Genomic DNA, 21,153 nt, shown 5'->3' with positions numbered 1-21,153 from the left:
CATGCCTGTAATCCCCAGCACTTTGGGAAGCTGGGGCAGGTAGATCGCTTGAACCCAGGAGTTTGAGACCAGCCTGGGCAACATGGCAAAACTTGGCCTCTATTAAATGTACAAAAAAATCAGCCAGGTGTGGTGGTGCTCGCCTGTAGTCCCAGCTGCTTGGGAGGCTGAAGTTGAAGGATTATTGGAGCCCAGGAAGTTGAGGCTGCAGTGAGCTATGATCATGCCACTGCACTCCAGCCTGGGCAACAGAGTGAGACCCTGCCTCAGAAAAAAACAAACAAAAACAAAAAAAGATAATATAATGATGGATACATTTCAATATAAATATGTCCAAACCAATAGACTCTATAACACCAAGAGTGAACCCTAATGTAAACTATGAACTCTGAATGATAATAATGTGTCAATGTAGGTTCATCAATTATAACAAACACACCACTCTAGTGAGGGATGTTGATAATCGGGGAGGCAGTGCCTGTATGGGGGCAGAGGATATATGAACATCTCTGTACCTTCTGCTTAATTTTGTTGTGAACCTAAAACTGCTCTAAAAAATAAAGTCTGTTTGTAAAATAAAAAACAAAATCTACCTGTATCCCGGGCATGGTGGCACACGCCTGTAATCCCAGCTACTTGGGAGGCTGAGGCACAGGAATCACTTGAGCCCAGGAGGCAGAGGTTGTAGTGAGCCGAGATCGTGCCACTGCACTCCAGCCTGGGCGACAGAGCAAGACTCTACCTCAAAAATATATCTACTTGTAAAAAAATGTTTTTAAGGCCGGGCGCGGTGGCTCACGCCTGTAATCCCAGCACTTTGGGAGGCCGAGGCGGGCGGATCACAAGGTCAGGAGATCGAGACCACGGTGAAACCCCGTCTCTACTAAAAATAGAAAAAATTAGCCGGGCGCGGTGGCGGGCGCCTGTAGTCCCAGCTACTCAGGAGGCTGAGGCAGGAGAATGGCGGGAACCCAGGAGGCGGAGCTTGCAGTGAGCCGAGATCGCGCCACTGCACTCCAGCCTGGGCTACAGAGCGAGACTCCGTCTCAAAAAACAAAACAAAACAAAAAAAAAAAGTTTTTAAGAATAAAGACATACTGTTAATATTTTTTCCAGGAAAAAAAAAGAATAGAGGGATGAAAGGTATTCCTTTCCCCACTCCCCTTTAGAGAAAAAAAAAATTACACTCAGCCCAATTCCCTCCTCATGCTTTATTTTCCATACAGCTTGTTTCCATCCACACCTCCTCTGGTCTCATCCATGCTGATTCCAGGGTCCAGGTTCAGATCTGAGGTCTGTAATGGCAGGTGAAGCCCTGCCCATACCATTTCCTAGTGGCCAACACCCCCACCCACCACAGCCTGATGAAGCATCTGTCAAGCAGCATTTCTTATTCCCTGAAAGAAGAAATTAAAGGATGAAATGCACACACTTCCATATCCTCAGTCTCCTCCCATTCATGTCAATATGCTAAAAGGGACCCTCATCTATCTGGACTGGAGAAGGGGACTATCTGCATTGGGGTGGGGGGAGGTTTGGGGGATGACTGCTCTTTGAATGAATGGTATCAAAGTGAAGAGATTCTGGATTTTATAGAGTCCTGCCCTAAGGAACAACTTTGTACCACTATCCAACCATCACTCATCTTTTACTGGCATCTCCCTAATCCAGACCCAACCCCTCTTTTCAGTCTCCATCTCATAAGTCAGCCCCCTTAGTCCACCTGCTCACTGATTCCTGACTCCACCCAGTGATTCTCCATGTTCTGTCTTCTCAGTCACCTCAAATGCTCTATGGCCCAAAGGGCTCCCCAGTGTCAGCTACCACAGGGGCAAAAGGGACCAATTTCATTCCATACACCTCCTTTCCCAAGCCCTTTCTCCCAAGCTCCTTCCCTCGGCACCCTTAACCCACAACTCACAACAGAGAATCTCGTATCCCTGAGGGCACACAGTAAGGCTGCCTCACTTCTCTTGCATGCTAAGGATTCGCAGCAGGATATTGTACACTTCATGTTCCATGTAGCCCTGTAGATGGCGGGAAAGGAAGAAAAGGAGATGAAGAACAGAAAAGGAAGATAATGATGTCTACTTTTCAGGATTGCTGTGAGGACTACAACCATGAATATGAAGCAAAGCACCGGGTACACAATAGGTGTTCCATTCTTTGTAGTTATTCTTCTTAACAAGCGAGCAAGACACCAACCTCTTCTTCCCTGTTTAGGACTAAGTGGCTCCAGGAGGAGACTGAGACAGGGTATTGGGTATTGGGGACAGGAAAAGTCCTTACTATAGGCCAGGGAATTGAAATGGAGGGGGAAACACCTCTCCTTCTCACATTCATGCACAACCTCTCTTGATCTACCAAATGAGATCAGAGACCTGGCACTGGATCTGGCTTTCTGAGAAATGGCAAGTATGTACAGGGATCCTGGAGAAGAGAAAGGGACCCTAAATGCAATACCCTGTACTCAGCTTTATGTCTATGTCCCTCAAAACTCCACCATGCTCACCCGAGCAGCATTCAGTAGATGATTCCTGTAGGTGGAGATGATCTCTTCATTGTTCTTTTGGGAATCCTGGGAATGAACATCAATGGGAAGTCACATGTCTGCCCTCACCCAAGCATGAGGAGCAACACAATGAAGTGGTCAGCAGTACCAGGTGGGCTCCTTGGCCCATCACTGGTCCATCCTGGACCACTGCCTAGCCAGGCCTCTGTAATTCCTAGAATGTCTCCCATATATACATCACTTTCACTGCCGACATTCTTCTCCAGCACCATCCCTGACAGCCAAAACATACCTGCAGCTGCAGGGCAAGGCGAGCATTTTCTCCCCGAATTGCTAGAACCTCTTCTGAAAGCTGCTCCAGCTTCTTCAACAACTCCTTGATCTGAGGCCAAGAGGAAAGAGGCAACCAATGAGGCTCAAGGCATTTCTCCCACAAACACCACCCAGGGTCAAGGTCAGCTTCCTTTTACTGAGTATTTAATATGTGCCAATTTTACACAAATTGTCTCATTTAACACTCAAAACAGCTTTTCTTCTGCATGGTGTTCACTAAAAGTAGGAATAACAATGTAAAAGCTAATTAAGGTCACAGACTTCAGTGAAACCCTTAAAAGTCCAAATCTTCTTGATATTGTGAACTGTACACCTTCCAGTTTAGTTTCTTCTGGACTTTCCACACTTAATTGACAGTTACCTTTTACAATTTGCAGACATTATGATTAAAATTGGGCCTCTGCTGTGATGATTCCTATTTCCTCTCATGTTTTAAAGTGCAGACTAACATTTAAGTGAAAATTAGCATCAAGTAGTGCAGACATTTGTATGCATTTCCTTGATTCAATTTGTGACCTTACCAGTTTTGAACTGGAATTGAACCATTTCTTAGATAAAGGAAACTAAGTATATTGCTGCACTTTTAAGTTTTCAAAACAGTGTTTAAAAATTGCATTGTTTTTATTTTTTTTTTTAACTCAGTTTAAAAAGACTAAAACGTTCTTTCAAAAGAGGCATCTAAATGCGTTCCTAATTTTGTATATGGGCTTAGGTTTTGTAACCAATAAAAAAAGCTGCTATCAAATATGATAAAACATTGAAAACTTAAAAAAAATAAATAATAAAACAACTTTTCTTCTGAGAGGAGCAATACTTCTCTGAAGGAAGGTTGGTTTTTTTTTGGGGGGGGGATTTGTTTGTTTGTTTTGTTTTTTTGTTTTTTAGACTGAGTCTTGCTCTGGCACCCAGGCTGGAGTGCAGTGATACCATCTCTGCTCGCTGCAACCTCCGCCTCCAGGTTCAAGCGATTCTCCTGCCTCAGCCTCCCAAGTAGCTGGGATTACAGGCACGTGCCACCACACTTGGATAATTTTTTGTATTTTTAGTAGAGACGGGGTTTTGCTATGTTGGCCAGGCTGGTCTTGAACTCCTGACCTCAGGTGATCCACCCACCTCAGCCTCCTAAAGTGCTGGGATTACAGGCGTGAGCCACTGCACCCAGTCTGTCTTGTATTTGGAGGCACGGTCTCACTCTGTCACCCAGGCTGGAGTGCAGTGATGTGATCTCAGCTCACTGCAACCTCTAAATCTGGGCTCAAGCCAACCTCAGCCTCCTGAGTAGCACAGGCACAGGCACGTGCCACCACACTCAGCTAATTTTTGTATTTTTTTGTAGAGTTGGGGTTTTGCCATGTTACCCGGGCTGATGTCAAACTCCTGGGCTTAGGCGATCCATCCACCTTGGCCTCCCAGAGTGCTGGGATTATGGGCATGAGCCACCGTGCTCTGCCTGAGGGAAGTATTATTATCTACATTTTGTAGATAAAGAGACTGAATGGCCGGGCGCGGTGGCTCAAGCCTGTAATCCCAGCACTCTGGGAGGCCGAGGCGGGCGGATCACGAGGTCAGGAGATCGAGACCATCCTGGCTAACACAGTGAAACCCCGTCTCTACTAAAAAAAATACAAAAAACTAGCCGGGCGAGGTGGCGGGCGCCTGTAGTCCCAGCTATTCGGGAGGCTGAGGCAGGAGAATGGCGTAAACCCCGGAGGCGGAGCTTGCAGTGAGCTGAGATCCGGCCACTGCACTCCAGCCTGGGCGACAGAGCGAGACTCCGTCTCAAAAAAAAAAAAAAAAAAAAAAAAGAGACTGAATTAAGTAATTTGTCAAAATCACACAGCTAATAAGTGATGAAATCATTATTTGAACCACAATCTCTTTGACTCCTTGGCCCATGCTCTTAACTTGGTACTGGATCCTAACCTACTTCTGGCTACTGACCACTAAGGGAAATGGAGATGAGTCCTTGTGGCTTATTGAGGCAGAGGCACAAACACGGTTAATGGTAACTAGCAGTAATAGGAATAGTGGTAGTAGGAATAATGATAGCTACCTTTTATTGAGTACTTACCATGGGCCAAGAGTTCCAAATCTTTTAAATAAATATAATTTCTTATTTAATGTAATCTTCACAACCATTTTATTATCCTCATTTTATAGATAAGAAAACTGAGGACTAGAGATGTTAAATAACTTGCCCAAGATCAGACAACCTCGGTCCAGAGAACACATTCTTAACCATGACACTATATTTGCTTTTACTCAATTGTCTACTTTCATCTTCTCCTTCAGTGCAGCATAAAAATACTTTCTTTAATTAACCTCAACCTGCAATTATTCCTATTCTGGATAATATTCCTTCTATTTTTATGGACTCCACACTATAGAAAACATATATTTTTTTATATATATATAATTTTTTTTTGAGGAGGAGGAGTCTCACTCTGTTGCCCAGACTGGACTGCAGTGGTGCGATCTTGGCTCACTGCAACCTCCATCTCCCAGGTTCCAGTGATTCTCCTGCCTCAGCCTCCTAGGTAGCTGGGATTACAGGCACATGCCACCACACCCAGCTAATTTTTGTATTTTTAGTAGAGATGGGGCTTCACCATGTTAGCCAGGCTGGTCTCAAACTCCTGACCTGAGGTGATCCTCCCACCTCGTATGGCTCACATACGTGAGCCACCATGCCTGGTCTCTTTATATTTTTTAATCATTCTAAATTTGACCATGTATCCAAGTTTTAATAAGAAGTCTGAAATCATTCATTTCACAGGTAAGTCTGGAACTACTGAATCCATGTGTAAACTGATATTTAGAGTTCATAAAACATGTCTCACAGAAACAGGTAGACTCACATTCAGAGCAAGCGTTAGGAAACTCTGGTATCTAATAGTGGTTTTCAAGCTTTTTTTCTTTCTTTCTTTCTTTTTTGAGACGGAGTCTCGCTCTGTCACCCAGGCTGGAATGCAGTGGTGCAGTCTCAGCTCACTGCTACCTCCGCGTCTCTGGTTCAAGTGATTCTCCTGCCTCAGCCTCTTGAGTAGCTGGGATTATAGGTGCGTGCCACCACGCCCAGCTAATTTTTGCATTTTTAGTAGAGACGGGGTTTTACCATGTTAGTCAGGCTGGTCTCGAACTCCTGACCTCAGGTAATCCACCCGCCTCGGCATCCAGAGTGCTGGGATTACAGGCGTGAGCCACCACGCTCGGCCTCAAGCTTTTTTTTCTTTGCGTTGGTGTCCTCTTTGCCAATGGACATTGTTTTGTAGAACCCACTCTGAAGTGGAGGGGAGAAGAGCAGCTATCACTGGGTCTACTTTTCTTAACTCATTAGTTCCTGAGTCACCTCCTCAGAACCTCAGTGAAACCACAGCAACCCATCATGCTATTAGGCCTCTTCCCAGGCTAATAGTAATTCAAGTCCAAATGCTAATAAACGATGGTGCTGCCCTGGTGGCAGCCCTAAGCACACTGCTTCTGAATCTGGGTGCCAAATTTTAGTACCTAAGCCCCCTTCTCTCTTCCACTTATACCTTACCTCACCTCCAATCTCACCAACCCCCTCCGACCCACCAGAACATAGCAGTGTGGTCCCTGCAAAGGACTGGCGCTCCGTTTGGGGTATTGATCTGACCCACTGCTGCAACAAAGGTAGCTGGATTCAGGTTAGCAAACTCCCAAATACACAGAAACTTTCCCCAGTGCTCCCCAGGGCTACCTCAGCTGCTCACCTTGGCCTCCTTGTCTCGGCAAGCCCCAATGAGATGTTCCATCTTCTCTTTCAGCAGCTCTGCTGTTTTCTCAAACTGCTCGGAGCGCCCCCGCATCTCGCTGGCCTGGCGCTCTTGTTCGGCTGCCTTAGCGGCCAGGTCCCCGCTCCGGCGGCGCTCCTCGGCCACCGCCTCCCGCAGCCGACCCATTTCCCTGCAGGCCGTGTTATACTTTTCCAGCAGAGCCTTTAGCTCCTGGCCCCAAGCCTGGGCCTGGGCCACCAGCGAACCCCGAGTTTTCTCGTGTTGCCGTAGGCTGGCTGCCTCCCGGGCCCTTAGCTCAGCCACTTCCTCTGTGGCTTGGTAGAGCAGCTGCTTCAGCTTTCCGATCTCCTGGCTCTTCCCGCTCATCGTGGCCTGAACTGCCCGCAGCTCTTCCTCCAGCTTCCCCAAGTCTTGCTCCAGAGCGGCCACTTGGGGGGATGCTGGGGCCTTTAAGGAGGTGCCTGGCTCCCGACATGGGGACAAGGACCCCCGCAACTGCCGGTTTTCTTCTTGCAACCGAGCCAGCACCTGCTGGGCCTCCCGGTGCCGATCTACCAGGGTGGTGATGCAGGCCCGCAGCTCCTCCAGGGGCTCCGCTGCTTTGCTTTGTGCACTCCTCTTGCCCACTAGGTCTGGGGGCAGGCAGTCCCACAGCCCTCGGAGACCGCTGCTCTGGGCGGCCAGGAGCTTCCGCAGCTTCTCTGTGGCCTCCTTCTCCACCGCCAGTTCATCTGTCAGCAGCCCCACACTCTGCCGCAACTGCTGTAGCTGGACCTGCGCCTCTGGCTTGGGCACAAATTCCCGCTGCAGCCGCTGGCTCAGGGACTGCAGCTCCCTCTGCAACCTCTGCCGCTCCCGCCCCAACTCCCCTAACTCCTCCACCAAGTTACTGTTGCTCAGTCTCAGTGCTGACACCTCCTTCTCCAGCTGTCCCTTTGCCAGGCCTCCTAGGGCCTTTTCCCCTCCAGGGGCGCCTAGAGGCTCTCCGCGAGCCCCAGGAACCCTTTTCTCCTTCCCTTCATCCTCTTTGATGCTCCCTGGGGCTGCCTTTAGGGCTCCCTCTCTGGACTCCTGGGAAGGAACCTCAGGTTTCACCTGTAATCCTGCCTTTGCCCGTTCCAGCCTTGCCAGCACGCACTCCAGTCGGGCCTCCATCTTCTCCCAGGCAGCTGCTGCTGCCTCAGCACGGGGAGTCCCCAGGGCTCCCTCCATGACTGGTCTTGACAAAGCCCCCCGGGCAGCATCCTTTTCTCGCCACACTGCAGCAAGCTCCTCCCTTAGTTGTAGCAGAAGCTGGTTCATGGCTGCTGGGCCCACTGGTTCAGCCACTGTGCCTCCTGGTTCAACTCCTAGAACCTGGGAACTCTCCTTCTGGCCAGCAGGCAGCTGGTCAGCATGATCATGGCCAAAGGTCTGTGTACCACTGGTAGTCAGTTGCTGTCCTGTGGTTTTCCTGATGGTCTCAGACTCTGGGCTCTGGGGTGGCCCCTGTTCTTCTTGTTGGGACCTTCCATGGACTTCATACTGGATCTCTCCTGGGGCTGAGTCCTCAGCCTTCTTCAGAGCTAATACTGGATTTACTGTGGCTGCTGCCTGCTGCTGCTTCTTTAGCTCTTGTATACGCTCAGCCAGCAGGTCCATAGGACAACCCTGCTCCATGCCATCCCCTCCAGGCCGGAGACTAGAGCCTTGCTTTCCTGAAGCTCTGGGCTCCCAGGATAGGAGGAGCCCTAGCTCCTGCACCTGCTCTCGAATCTGGTTCTCAAGTCTCAGACAGGCTGCAGCTTGAGTCTTACACTCTTCTGTCTTTTGCACCAACTCCTGCTCCAACTGAACAACTTTCCTCTGCTCCTCTTCATACTTCCACCTCCACTCCTCCGAGCACGGGTCTTCGTCCTCCTCTTCCTCTTGCTCCTCTTCAGGCTCTGCTCTCCATGGGCTCTTAGGTGGAGAACCTGCTTGGGGCTCAGATGGAGAGGCCTATGTTGGAAACAGAATAGTAAAGTGTGGCCACGAGGCAACAAACTGAGCCCCAGGAGTGCCTTTTTTCTCTTAAATGTCTTGACACCCCAAGGACCACTGGGAGTAGTCACAGTGGGATAGCCTGGGGTGTGTCAAAAGCAAAAGGGGAGGCACTTAGGTTCTTACCTGGGATGCAAGATCTGGGTGCTGGACTAGCCTCTGACCTATAAGAAAAGATATGAGGAAAATGAGAGAGAAGACAGGTTCCATGTACTTCTAGCCCACATTCTTAGCTTCAGACTTTTTCTGAGAGAAGTGGCCTCTCTGTGATCAATCTCACCGCACATCTTCCTGGTGCCAGAAGCCAGTCTTGTTTAGTGGATCCCTAACTATCCAGCAACTTTGGCGTCCTCTCCCAGAAATGAGTCTCCTCATTCATTTTGTTCACTCATTTATTTATTGGTCACTGTGTCCGGCACTTTAATAAGCATTAGAACTTCAATGGTGAGCAAAACAGAAATGGCCTGTCACCTAAGCGGATTACAGTCTGGTAGAGGAAAGAGAGAGTGACCAACAAATCACACAAATAGACGTACAATTACAACTCATAAATGCTAGAAACAGCACTAGCCAGAGTTGTCCTCAGTGAGAGACCAGGCTGCATTGAAGAATTTTGTGATTATGCTTTTGGGATGGGAATTTGGGGTCCTCTCACAGTAGCAGCAATAAATACGTAAACTCTCAACTCAGGTGACAAATATCTGTCAGATAGATTACTTCCATGGAAACAAATGGGACTCTAAGAAACTTCTCTGATTCTAGGGCTATCAAGGAGAACCTGGAAGTTACAAAAGGGCTTTACCGCCCCGCTGCCGCCGGTTCAGGGCCTGCTGTAGCAGCCTCCACAGTGACTTGTCTTGCGTGTGCAGAGCATAGTGCAGAGCATCGTGCCCTGTGCTGTCCACAGCCCCCGCGTCTGCTCCGTGGCTCAGGAGCAGTTCAGCCACCTCGGCACTGCCTTTCTCACAGGCCAGGATCAAAGCCGATCTGTGGGTTGAGACAAATCTGAGCATAGACTTACCCCCACGGAATCTAGAAGTCCTGGATCCAGACATTCCACTCATAGGGTAAGCTCTCACTCAGTGGGATCAGGAGAACAACAGACCAACATTAGACCAGACTAGATTTTTTTTTTTTTTTGAGACGGAGTTTTGCTCTTGTTGCCCAGGCTGGAGTGTAATGGCGCGATCTCGGCTCACCACAACCTCTGCCTCACCACAACCTCTGCCTCACCACAACCTCTGCCTCCCAGGTTCAAGCGATTATCGTGCCTCAGCCTCCCGAGTAGCTGGGATTACAGGCATGTGCCACCACACCTGGCTAATTTTGTATTTTTAGTAAAGACTGGGTTTCTCCATGTTGGTCAGGCTGGTCTTGAACTCCCAACCTCAGGTGATCTGCCCGCCTCGGCCTCCCAAAGTGCTGGGATTACAGGGATTCTACATACAATTTTTATTGGAAAAAAGGATCCTCTTGCTTAAAAGATAATTTGAAAACCAGTAAATTCAGCCAATGGGTCCAGAGCATGGATTCTACTTCCGGGGTCATCTATCTATGAAGGCGGTAGTGGCAGCAGGCAGAGTTCTTCAGAACCTCCACTGGGAAGGAATGAGGTTCCCAAGAACACAAAGACCAACCTGACTTCTTCCCCAACACACATACACACACATACGTTGCCCACTGGCTTCTTTCTAAATTGGTCAGGCATGGGAATTGGGGTGGGTAAACAAGGAGGGCTCACTTGTCATTCTTGTCTGTAACATTAACTCGGGCGCCTCTCTGCAGCAGCTGTGAGCAGATAGCTGTGTGCCCACCCAGTGACGCGATCATCAGGGGTGTACGTCCATCCTGCACAGATTGTAGGAAGGGGTTCATGAGGAGCCAGGGACTGCCAGAGGCTTGACACAATCCTAACGGCTCCCCTCCCCTCACACCACTCCAGAAAAAATAAAAGCCCAGATCTTGGGTCTAAGCACTCCCTTTTGGAGGGTCAGAAGCTCTCCAGAAGATAAGGCTTAACCTCTCTGTGAGGAAGAAGAGGAGAAGCAGGAGGAGAAGGAAGAGAAGGGTGGTGCTAACACAACCCTAGGTCATGGAAGTTGGCCAATCAAGCTCAGAGAGCGCAGCAGCTTGCCTGTGTAGGACACTGCCCACTTGCCCATCTGACACTCACATTATCCAACACGTCCAGGAAGGCTTCGTGGTCACACAGCAGGAGTACACTTGAGGCACAGCCAGAGGAGGCTGGGAAGGAGATGATTGGGTTGAGGGGAAGCATGAACAAAGCCTGCTCAGACTATAACCCAACATCCCTTCCAACCATTTCATTGGTTGGCCCTGGCTGCCCTTCCCTCCTCACACCTTCCCTTTCCCACCCTGTAGTCCCTGCAGCCCTGTTCCCATGAGTCCCCTGCACACACCTGCCCAGTGCAATGGACTACGGTTTTCTGCATCCACAGCATCTTCGTTAGCACCATGCTGCAAATGGCCACAAAGGGAAGCAGCATGGAGCTTGGTGTTAACATCCTCATCCCATACCCCCATTGGGTTACCAATTTCTATGGTAATATGAGGAGGGGCAGGAGGGCCACTTTGGAGAAGGCTGTCTACTAGGCAAGCCCAGTTCATTCATTGCTGATGATAGGCAGCGTTGATTATCAGCCCTGGTTTCTAAACCAAGGGGCTAAGAAAAATCAGATGGCAGATAAGTAAAAGTGTTAGGGAAAATGACACCCAATGTCCCCATGGCTGGTACTTTAGAAACGTAATTGTGAAACTTGGAAAGGATTAGGAAGAACAAAAGCAGAACATCCATTTGCCTGATGGCTGGTTAAGATAACTGCTTTTTGTTGTTGTTGTTGAGACGAGTCTTGCTCTGTTGCCCAGGCTGGAGTGCAGTGGTGCAATCTCGGATCACTGCAAGCTCCGCCTCCCGGGTTCAAGCGATTCTCCTGCCTCAGTCTCCCAAGTAGCTGGGACTACAGACACGTGCCACCACACCCGGCTAATCTTTTCTATTTTTAGTAGAGATGGGGTTTCACTGTGTTAGCCAGGATGGTCTCGATCTCTTGATCTTGTGATCTGTCCGCCTCGGTCTCCCAAAGTCTGGGATTACAGGCATGAACCACCACACCCGGCTGGTAACTGCCTTTTGTACTTTTGGAAACTCATTTATAAATTATCCACATGTCATTGTACATGATATTTCTCTTTATACTACTAGACTATAAACTCTTCAGAAACAGACAGTAGGGCTTTGGTTTAATTTGAACATCTCTGTCCTCCTTCCTCTTGCCCCTCATCATAGCAGGAAGTCACTGCAGTGGCTCTGCTAATGACAAAATCGATAGTTACTGGCAACTCTGCTTTATAACCTGCCCTCAAAGGCGGTATCAAACATGGTGCCTGTACATAGTAGGTGTTAAATCAATGTTTGCAAACAAATGATTATCAGCCCTCCTATTGGGTATGAGGCGAGTACATTTGGCCAATGATTCCTTATAAGTATGAAATGAAGTTAGAAAACTCTGGGACCACTTCTTCCCTTCGCAAGAGTAGTATCAAGGGGCTGCTCTTACCTGAAGCAGGACCTTAACACACTGTGGCTGGCAGGAGATGGTGGCCAAGTGCAGGGCAGTGCTTCCTGGAAACAGAAGGAAGGGGAGAAGGAGGGTAGGTGGCCCCATGCATGCTGATGACTCACAGGGAGGGAAGGCAAGAGACGCACAGATAATCAGGAGATTAGGGAGAGAAGCTTTCAGCCACACAGGGCCAGAAATTCCTGTTCCCCAAGTGCTTGGTACCTGTGATGAAGGTGGGAGTAAGGGTGAGGTGTGCCCAGCTTACAGAGAGGGGAACTCCTGGAGGGATGATGACCAGAACTTACTGAGGAGAGAAGCAAGGGACCACAGTAGGAACGTCCAGCAGGGCCCAGCACCGCCGCCGACTGCTGCCGTACCAGGGGCAAGCAAGCAGCGTGGCCCGGGCTCTGGCTCACTCACCGTCCTCATTCTTGCTGTTGATGTCAGCCCCATTTGCAAGCAGTAGAGTCAGACATTCTGTCAGTCCTTTGGAGGCTGCCAGATGAAACCTGCCAGAATCAAGGCCGAGAGGCAGAAGGATAAAGGGACCAGGGATGAGGAATGGGAGAATCTTGATAAGCCCTTCTTGCTATGCTCCCTACCCCAAAGCCAATCCTAAAAGCAGAAAAAGAAGCTCCCCTAGCTTGAATTTCTGAGAAAGAGAAGTCTATACGCCCTCCAATCATAAAGGGTGCTAAAAGCAAGAAAGAAATAAGAGCTACAGGTCTCAAGGAATCTCAGACTATTGCAGGGATGTCTAGGGAACACATAATTACCTGCCTTTCTGAGCACAGAACCCTTAGCAGAAGTGGAAGGGTCACAGAAAGAGTCAGTCAGAGCAGAGCAGAAGGCTGGATGTTCGAAGGCTTTGGGTAGAGACCAGGGATAACATTTCCCTTGACTTAATCACTACTCCCTCTAGCCATGTGACTCCTATGCTACCACTTCATTTCTAATTTCCCAAGCATACACACCCTCCTACTTGTGCAATGAAGAAATACTCTACTTAGTGTATTTCTGTTTGTTTAATGGGCTTTATGTTCTTTACAAGTCAGTGGTGTCAATCTGGGTTGTGAGATGGATGGAGCTCAGGAACAATATTTTCTTTCCTCACTTTGTGTAGAACTTATATGTAGCAAAAAGCTATTGATATACTTGCTGATTAAGACAACGAAAAGAGCTCTGAAGCTGTAGGCATTCCCTGGTCCTATGTTATATTGGATTTGGGGGCCTCAAAAGGGAGCCACATGTAAGGGGCAGGGGCAGGAGGACTTACTTACGGGGACTGGCCGTTTGAGTCTAGCTTGGTGGGTCGGGCAGATTTCCTGGAGGCCAGGGCAGCCACGCGTCCCACATCTCCCCGCTGCACTGCCTCCAGCAGCTTCTGATCACGGCGGTTCCATCTCTCCACCTGGTCCAGAGCCACGAGTTGTGTAAATATAGGGGATGGGGGTAGCATAGAGAAAGAAAAGAGGCAAATGGTTAGGTTGCCAAACGAGAAAAAAGGAACATCCCTGAGGTCCTTTTTCTTTTCCACAAGTCACGCATCCTAGATCATTTAGTCCTTCTTAGGCGGGCCTAGCTAAATCTTAACCAGCTAATATGCCACCAAGAACTATTGCTCATTATTTCAGCCCTGAGCCAGAAGGACCCTGGACCACTGAATTAAAAATCATTTGAGTGAATGCATAGTATTTTAAGCTGAATGCATAGTATTTCAAATGTCCTTTATCATCATTACGATTCGAGTTGTTGTTGGATGCCCAACCTGAAAGCAATCCTTTCCCTTTTGCTCTCTAGGTCTTGCTGGAGCAAATGGAACCAACCTGACCACTCTTGAGGGCTCACATTGCCTCTCACCACGGCCTCCACCCCTGAACCCCTGCTGCTCTGCTTTTTGTCATCAGTTGTTTGAGAAGTACATCAAGGCACTGAGCTTCAGGTTATAGCTAGGAGTCCCAATACCTAACCATTCCATCTCTTTTCATTGGCTTTGGGCCCCAAAATTAAAAGAGGAAACTAGAGTTTCTGTTTTCCCATATCATATCTAGGCCCTTTTGAGTGTCTTTCCCCTTTCCATGGCAACAACAACAAAAAGGCAAAGAGGTTTCTAGCTATGCTTGAGGAAGCAGCAAGAGGCAGCTCCCCTTCTCCTCCCTCCCAGTTTCCCTGGCAGGGAGCAGCTGTCTAGACAAGAGCCACACCTGGGCATGCATTGTTCTATCATTCCAGCTTGGGTTTTGCGGGTGGTGGGGTAATTACAATAATTGAAGTGCTACAGGGCGTGAAAGAGACAGCTAGGTAAAAACACCCAGGGACGAAAGTACAGAAAAGCCTGGTTTTGTCCAGAGAAGGGAATGAAAAGGAAGAGATAGATGCAAAGATCTGTGGTCTGATGTAAAGTGTGCCAGACGAGCATTTCATTGGCTGGCCTGAGTTTGGGACCTAGTTCAGCTACATTCTCGGCTATGTGACCTAGAGTAAGCCATTAAACACCTTTAACCTGTTTCCTCTTCTATAAAATATGACTAATAACAACTACCTCATCATGCTGTGACTATTAAACGAGCTAATATACACAAAATCTCTTTATAAACTGTAAAGAGCCATACAAATGTGTGGCACCCTTGTAACAAAACAGGAAGTAGTGGGGGGTTGGTGGTGGCACATAGCATTTTATAAGGTATAATCTTAACAAGAGGCTATAGAAGGGGGTGAAGAAAAATAGGGTCTATGGAAGCCCAATAACTCATTTTCAAGCACTGTTTACGTAGCCAGGGCAAATTGTGAATCAACCACAGGAAAGCTTTAAATGTCCAAACCATAAAATTATCTAAGGTAGATGGATTCTGAGGTAACGCTCCTGTACGGAAGTTGTAACTTCTCACAGTCCTTTCACGTGCTATTTCAATTAGTTTCTCAACATCCCTGGAAAGTAGTTAGGGCTATTATTCCATCTCTTTGACAGAAGAAACGGAAGTATACCGAGATTAGATAACCATTCAAGATCATGAAAAAGAGTGGCAAAACTGGAATTAGAATCCAGGCCACAGCCGGGAGTGGTGGCTCACGCCTGTAATCCCAACACTTTGGGAGGCCGAGGTGGGTGGAATCACCTGAGGTCAGGAGTTCAAGAGCAGCTTGGCCAACATGGTGAAACCCCGTCTCTACTAAAAATCCAAAAACTTAGCTGGGGGTGGTGGCGGGCACCTGTAATCCCAGCTACTCAGGAGGCTAAGGCAGGAGAATCGCTTGAACCTGGGAAGTGGAGGTTGCAGTGACCCAAGATCACGCCATTGTACTCCAGCCTGGGTGACAAGAGCAAGACTCCGTCTCAAACAAACAAACAAAAAAAGAACCCAGGCCACCTGATGCCAAATCCTAGCTCTCACCACCAGACTACACTACTACAAGCTATAGAAAAAGGTTTACTTATTTCCAGATAAACAGTCTCAAGTTGCCTCCAGGGCAAAGCCACCCACCCTTAGACTCTACTGCCTGCACGGAGTCTCCAAACAGGTTAACTCGCAAAGGACAAAATAAGCAAAATGACTCCTCCACATACTAACAGACTCTGACATGTAAGAACGCATTTCCTAATGCCCTTTGGAGACCAGGTCACCCCCAGGAAAGCAGAAAGCTAGAACTATACCACACGACAGGGTGCTGCCATCAGCTGACCTGAACCTGTAGTTCTCTGTTTAAAGTCTTGACTTTAACACTGCCTGGCTCTGTGAATTTAGGCATGTAACAACATCTCTGAACCTCAATTTCCTAATACTATAACAACCTATAAGGCCTCTAGCTCTGTGTCTGTCACATAGTAGATGCACAATAAATGTTATTTCCAATCCCCATCCTTCCTGGGCACATTTTAGATGTTCCTGGGCTCAGAATTCTCCAGCCAGGGGAGTGGAAGGGATCTTGCTGATATTATCCAGTAAATAACAGCCAAGCTGTATAGATGGTAAAGATGTTTCTTAGCAATATAGATACTTTTCTTTCCACTTCTTTTGATTTCTTTTTTCTTTTTTTGACAGAGTCTTGCTTTGTTGCCCAGGCTGAAGTGCAGTGGCATGATCATAGCTCACTGCAGCCTGGACCTCTGGGCTCAGGTGATCCTTCCACCTCAGTCTTCTGAGTAGCTGGGACTACAGGCATGCTCCACCACACCCAGATAATTTTTTTTTTCAGACATGGGGTCTCACTGCATTGCCCAGGCTGCAGTGCCTCACTGCAGATGGGGTCTTTTAGAGATGGGGTCTCACTGCATTGCCCAAACTCCTGGGCTCAAGTGATCCTCCACACCTCAGCCTCCCAAACTGCTGGGATTATAGGCATAAGCCACCACACCTGGCCTGGATACTTTTCTTTCCAGCTAGATAGTTCTAAATCCACCCAATTTACTTCCTATAATCTCATTATACTAAGTAGAGTTTAGAATGGGTGGAAGTTTTTCATGGCCAAGCCTCTGCAGAGCTGGAGTAAAGGACAGAGAGATGCTTTCAAATGTTAAGACAGACATTAATGTCTTAAATGTACAGACATTTCAAATGTCTGTAGCTTACCCCAGCACGTTGGAAAGGAGGCACTAGATTACCATCACAGCCTCAAGGGAGCAATCACCAAATTAATCAGCAGACTCAATAAGTATAAGCTTTGTATTTCTTTTTTTTTTTTTTTTTTTTTTGAGACGGAGTCTCCCTCTGTCACCCAGGCTGGAGTGCAGTGGCCGGATCTCAGCTCACTGCAAGCTCCGCCTCCCGGGTTCACGCCATTCTCCGGCCTCAGCCTCCCGAGTAGCTGGGACTACAGGCGCCCGCCACCTCGCCCGGCTAGTTTTTTGTATTTTTAGTAGAGACGGGGTTTCACCGTGTTAGCCAGGATGGTCTCGATCTCCTGACCTCGTGATCCGCCCGTCTCCGCCTCCCAAAGTGCTGGGATTACAGGCTTGAGCCACCGCACCCGGCCTAAGCTTTGTATTTCTATAGGTGAGATTAGAGGACTTTTGTAGAAGTAATTGTACCTTCTCCTTATCTCTCTGACAGTGTACCTATAAGCATCCTATACCATGGAAGCACACCAGCAAGTAGAGAGAAAAGCAATGACTTCTGCTGTAGGTCAGGTGAGTGGAAACAGAAAGCCTATCCTGGAGGAACCAAGACCTAATTCTCAATGTTTTAATTGCAGTAGACAGTGCTAATTTTTTGTTTGTTTGTTTGTTTTTTGAGATGGAGTCTTGCTCTTGTTACCCAGGCTGGAGTGCAATGGCACCATTTTGGCTCACTGCAACTTCCACCTCCCGGGTTCAAGCAATTTTCCTGCCTCAGCCTACCAAGTAGCTGGGATTACAGGTGCCTGCCACCACACCCAGCTAATTTTTGTATTTTTAGTAGAGACAGGGTTTTGCCATGTTGGCCAGGCTGGTCCCAAACTCCTGACCTCAGGTGATTACACCCACCTCAGCCTCCCAAAGTGCTGGGATTACAGGCTTGAGCCACTGCGCCAGACAATCCAGTGCCAATTATTTAAAGCTCTCTTCTAGTCTACTTCTGGTCTACCTAGGCAGAGTAAGCTTGTATGTAAGATACCCTCAAGGATATCCTCTACTTGACTAAAATAAAATGGGATTATAGGAGTTGGGTTTTTGTTTGTGGATTTTCCTATATACTGGATAACTTAGATTTGCTTTAAAATGATCACTGCTTTTTCAGTCCTTCCTCAGACTGAGGGTGCAGAGCTCTGGCCCTGGACCTAAGTGTGTGAGTGGAGATGGGTAGAGGCAGTCTTCCAGTGTGACTGGGAAGCCAGGCTTTTGGAGTGGCCAGAAAGACTGCCACACTACTTCTCTGACAAATGGTTCCAGAGTAGTTTGCCGTCCAAAACAGTGGAGGAATTTCTCATGAAAAGTATGGGGAAATTTCATGAGGAAGAAATTTACAGCTGAAACTGGCCGATTTACAAGCTTTCTATGACTCCATTCTATCTGAAGAAACAGTTTTCTTTCCAGCTAGATAATTCTAAACCCATCCAACTTACTTCCCATAATCTCATTATAGTAAGATCTTATTATACTAAAAGTTTAGAATGGGTGATCATTCTTTATGGTCAAACCTCTGTACAGCTGGAGTCAAGGAGGACAGAGGGATGGTTCCAAATTCCAAAAGCCAGTCCACTCACTCCAGCACCTTGGAAAGGAGGTACTGCCCAAGGTTTGGGGGATCAGAAAGAATGAAATAGTTTCCCCATTCCTAAGGAGCAGGCAGACTGCACAAACCTGTAAGGGAAAGGCAACATTGAATACTTTCAGTAACTAAGGAAGAGGCCATATGAATTTCTAAAAAGTCTTTATGAGTTAAGACTGAGTCTGGGCAGCCTCAGTTTCTGGGGTGTAGAATAGTAAATACCTTTTGACTGGTTGATCAATGTGTGGAAACTAAGTAGAGATGCAAATGTAAGTGGGACAAGGACAGGCCTCAACAGAATTCATACTCTTGCCTCATAGCTTGCTTCCAGGACTCTGTAACCTGCCCATGCAGAATGAGCTAATTGAACGTTTCTCATATTTGCTTATGAACGATACCACTAAGTCAAGTTAGCAAAGCAATATTGCTACAAGTAGCTGGCTAATTTGCTTCTAAATTAGCCATAACCCCAACCTCTACAGAAAATTCCACTTCTAGATAAGGGGGCTCTCTGTAAGAGATCTTTAGAGAAGAAGCAGCAATATCCTCCCTAAGCCACCATCTTCTATAATTTTACGGGTTTTTTTTTCTGGGAGAACATGGGGAATAGAGTGACTTCTACTGGGAACTCTGAGTCTGCTCTATCCTCTTCTCTCATCATCACTTTCCTCCAACTCAACCAAAGGAAACAGAGAGCATCATTCCTAAACAACTGGGCAAGGGTTCAGGAAATGAATAATCTGGGCAAAAGCAGAAAGAAAGGCCTTGAGCCTTGACTGGCCCAAGAACCAGTCTAATGATCAGATACTGCAGTGAACTGGCTTGGGTGGATTCTGCAGGCAACTCATCCAGTCCCTTGGGGAGCAGTCAGGCAACTGTGCATCCTCTGGCAGTGCCTGTGAGGCTGACCAGACTGCAATATTAACTCACAGCAAGCAGGCAGGAGGAAAAGTGGGACCTGCGACCATTGGGCAGAGTAGGGCAGAGGTTGGAGGGGAGAACAGAAGGTTGCTCTTGTGGGAGCATCAATTGGAAAAAGGTTTGGAGTGATGTCTAAGGAACAGCAGTGCTGGTGAGAGATGGGAATGAAAGTGGCATGGGGCAGGAGGGAAGCAATGACAGAGGAGATTGTGAAAAAGGGTTAACAGAAGGCACAGGGCTGGGAGTGCTTGTTGAACTAACAGTAAACAGCAAGGACAGAGCTACGTGGGAAGGCAAGATTGTGGGGACAGGACAGGGATGAAATATGGGGCTCTGGGACATAACTTGGTGGTGTAGAATGGAGCTTGGGGCCAGGCAGGGGCCGGGGAAGATGCTTGGGGGAGGTTTGGTACTGGGAGATGGAGCAGAAGTAGGGCCAGCGCCATGGGAAGGGGACAGAGCTGCAGAAAACGTACCAGAAATCGGGGGTGTAGATGCTAGGAGGACAAGAAAGGGGCCAGGGGAAAGGACCCTGGGGAGGGCAGAGGTGAGGAAGGCAAGTCAGAAGCTGCATTGAGATGGGACTAACGACTTCTGTCACCACAGAGCGGGGACCCCAGCCCCATCCTCCCACACATTTTGGCACCTACCGCCACCTGTGAGCTGGAGCAGGAGAAGATACGCTTCATGGCCGGGGTCGAGGCCACGGGGGACGGGGACGCGCAGAGAGCCGGGCCACAGGTTCCCGAACCCACCGGACTTGGCAGCGGCTGTGCAAGAGACAGCTGTCAAAAAGCAGAGCGGGCCCCGCCCCAAGATACGCCTCAGAACCCGCCCTGCCCAATCAGAGGCAAGAACCCAAGGGCTGGGCTCAAAACTCCGCCCCTGGCCCTGACCTACCCCGCCCCTGCAGAGGCGAAAAGCCCCGCAGTCTTAGGCTGCGACCGGGGCTTGGCCTCAAACCTCGCCCTTCAAATCTGAACCCGCCCTGCGATCCGACCTGCTCAATCAGGAAAGGAACCGGGTGGGCTACGGCTGAGACTTCTCCCGGGCCCGGCCCCCGCCCACCCGCAGTTCCAGACGGGGCCTCCGCCCCAAGCCCCGCCTCAGCCCTGCCCCTTGGAGAGCTGTAGCTAGAGGCAGGAGGGTCCCAGCTTCTACCGTGGGCTTCGGTCTCACGGACTGTCGTATTTGCATTTAATCACTGGCGAAGTTACCTCTGCCCCCTCCAACTCCCCCCGCCCCACCCCGCCCCATTCCGCTGCCAAAAACCCAAGCAAAAAAGAGCATTTGAAGAGAGCAATTCGGAAATAGGAGATTGTAGTGCTAAGCAGATCACGGATAATGCGCGGCCCGCGGTAACCTGGGGGACAAAACCTAAGGAAAGGGGATCAGGTTCAATTTTATTTTTTGTTTCTTTTTTTCTGAGACAGAGTCTCACTGTGTCGCTCTGTCGGCCAGGCCGGAGTGCATGGTGCCAGCATAGCTCACCATAACCTCCAACTCGTGGGCTTAAGGGATCCTCTCACTCCAGCCTCCCTAGTAGCTGAGACTACAGACTTGCGCCACCACGCCTGGCTTTTTTTTTTTTTTTTTTTTTTTTTTTAAAGAGATGGAGTGTCGCTATGTTATCCAGTCTGGTCTTCAACTCCAGGCCTCAAGCGATTCTCCTCACTGTAGCCTCCCAAAGCGCTGGGATTATAGGCATGAGCCGCCACTGTCCCTGGCCCAGGCTCAATTTTTAAACGCAATACTGAATTGGAAAAGAGCAGAGAGCGAGGAGAGCACTTTTATTTTAAACCGCCCCCCGCCCCGCCCCCGCCTCAGCATAGAAACAGAAA

The 21,153-nt window shown here is 48.5% G+C and overlaps 2 protein-coding genes across 7 annotated transcripts in view; both read right to left on the bottom strand.

Moving 5' to 3' along the window:
- LOC708768 (NBPF member 20) overlaps positions 1–21,153 on the bottom strand; it is an 853,661-nt gene that overhangs the window by 422,178 nt on the left and 410,330 nt on the right.
- ANKRD35 (ankyrin repeat domain 35) lies at positions 1,197–20,109 on the bottom strand. Of its 6 annotated transcripts, none has more exons than XM_077949561.1 (14): positions 19,963–20,109; positions 13,483–13,617; positions 12,627–12,715; positions 12,204–12,268; positions 11,046–11,103; positions 10,799–10,869; positions 10,367–10,473; positions 9,428–9,612; positions 8,752–8,789; positions 6,580–8,583; positions 2,805–2,894; positions 2,513–2,578; positions 1,922–2,027; positions 1,197–1,397 (listed from the first exon to the last, which is right to left on the bottom strand). In XM_077949561.1, the coding sequence occupies exons 7-13, from the start codon at positions 10,453–10,455 to the stop codon at positions 1,965–1,967; spliced, it is 2,535 nt and encodes an 844-aa protein (XP_077805687.1). In that variant the 5' UTR covers positions 10,456–10,473; positions 10,799–10,869; positions 11,046–11,103; positions 12,204–12,268; positions 12,627–12,715; positions 13,483–13,617; positions 19,963–20,109; the 3' UTR covers positions 1,197–1,397; positions 1,922–1,964. The 6 variants fall into 6 exon arrangements, with proteins under 6 accessions (XP_077805687.1, XP_077805708.1, XP_077805678.1 ...); XM_077949582.1 differs by having other exon boundaries at positions 6,580–8,568; XM_077949552.1 differs by having other exon boundaries at positions 13,487–13,617.

The sequence above is a fragment of the Macaca mulatta genome, chromosome 1 (genome assembly GCF_049350105.2).
Source record: "Macaca mulatta isolate MMU2019108-1 chromosome 1, T2T-MMU8v2.0, whole genome shotgun sequence".
Taxonomy (NCBI): domain Eukaryota; kingdom Metazoa; phylum Chordata; class Mammalia; order Primates; family Cercopithecidae; genus Macaca; species Macaca mulatta.
This window is presented reverse-complemented; position numbering and strand designations above follow the sequence as displayed.

Excerpts from the sequence above, each read along its gene's own strand:
- ANKRD35 (XM_077949552.1), bottom strand. The coding sequence starts at position 20,001 with ATGAAGCGTATCTTCTCCTGCTCCAGCTCACAGGTGGCG. Across the intron at positions 2,895-6,579 it reads GCCGAGACAAGGAGGCCAAG|ATCAAGGAGTTGTTGAAGAA; the intron begins GTGAGCAGCTGA and ends TCTTGGCCTCAG. Across the intron at positions 2,579-2,804 it reads GCCTTGCCCTGCAGCTGCAG|GATTCCCAAAAGAACAATGA; the intron begins GTATGTTTTGGC and ends GTTCATTCCCAG.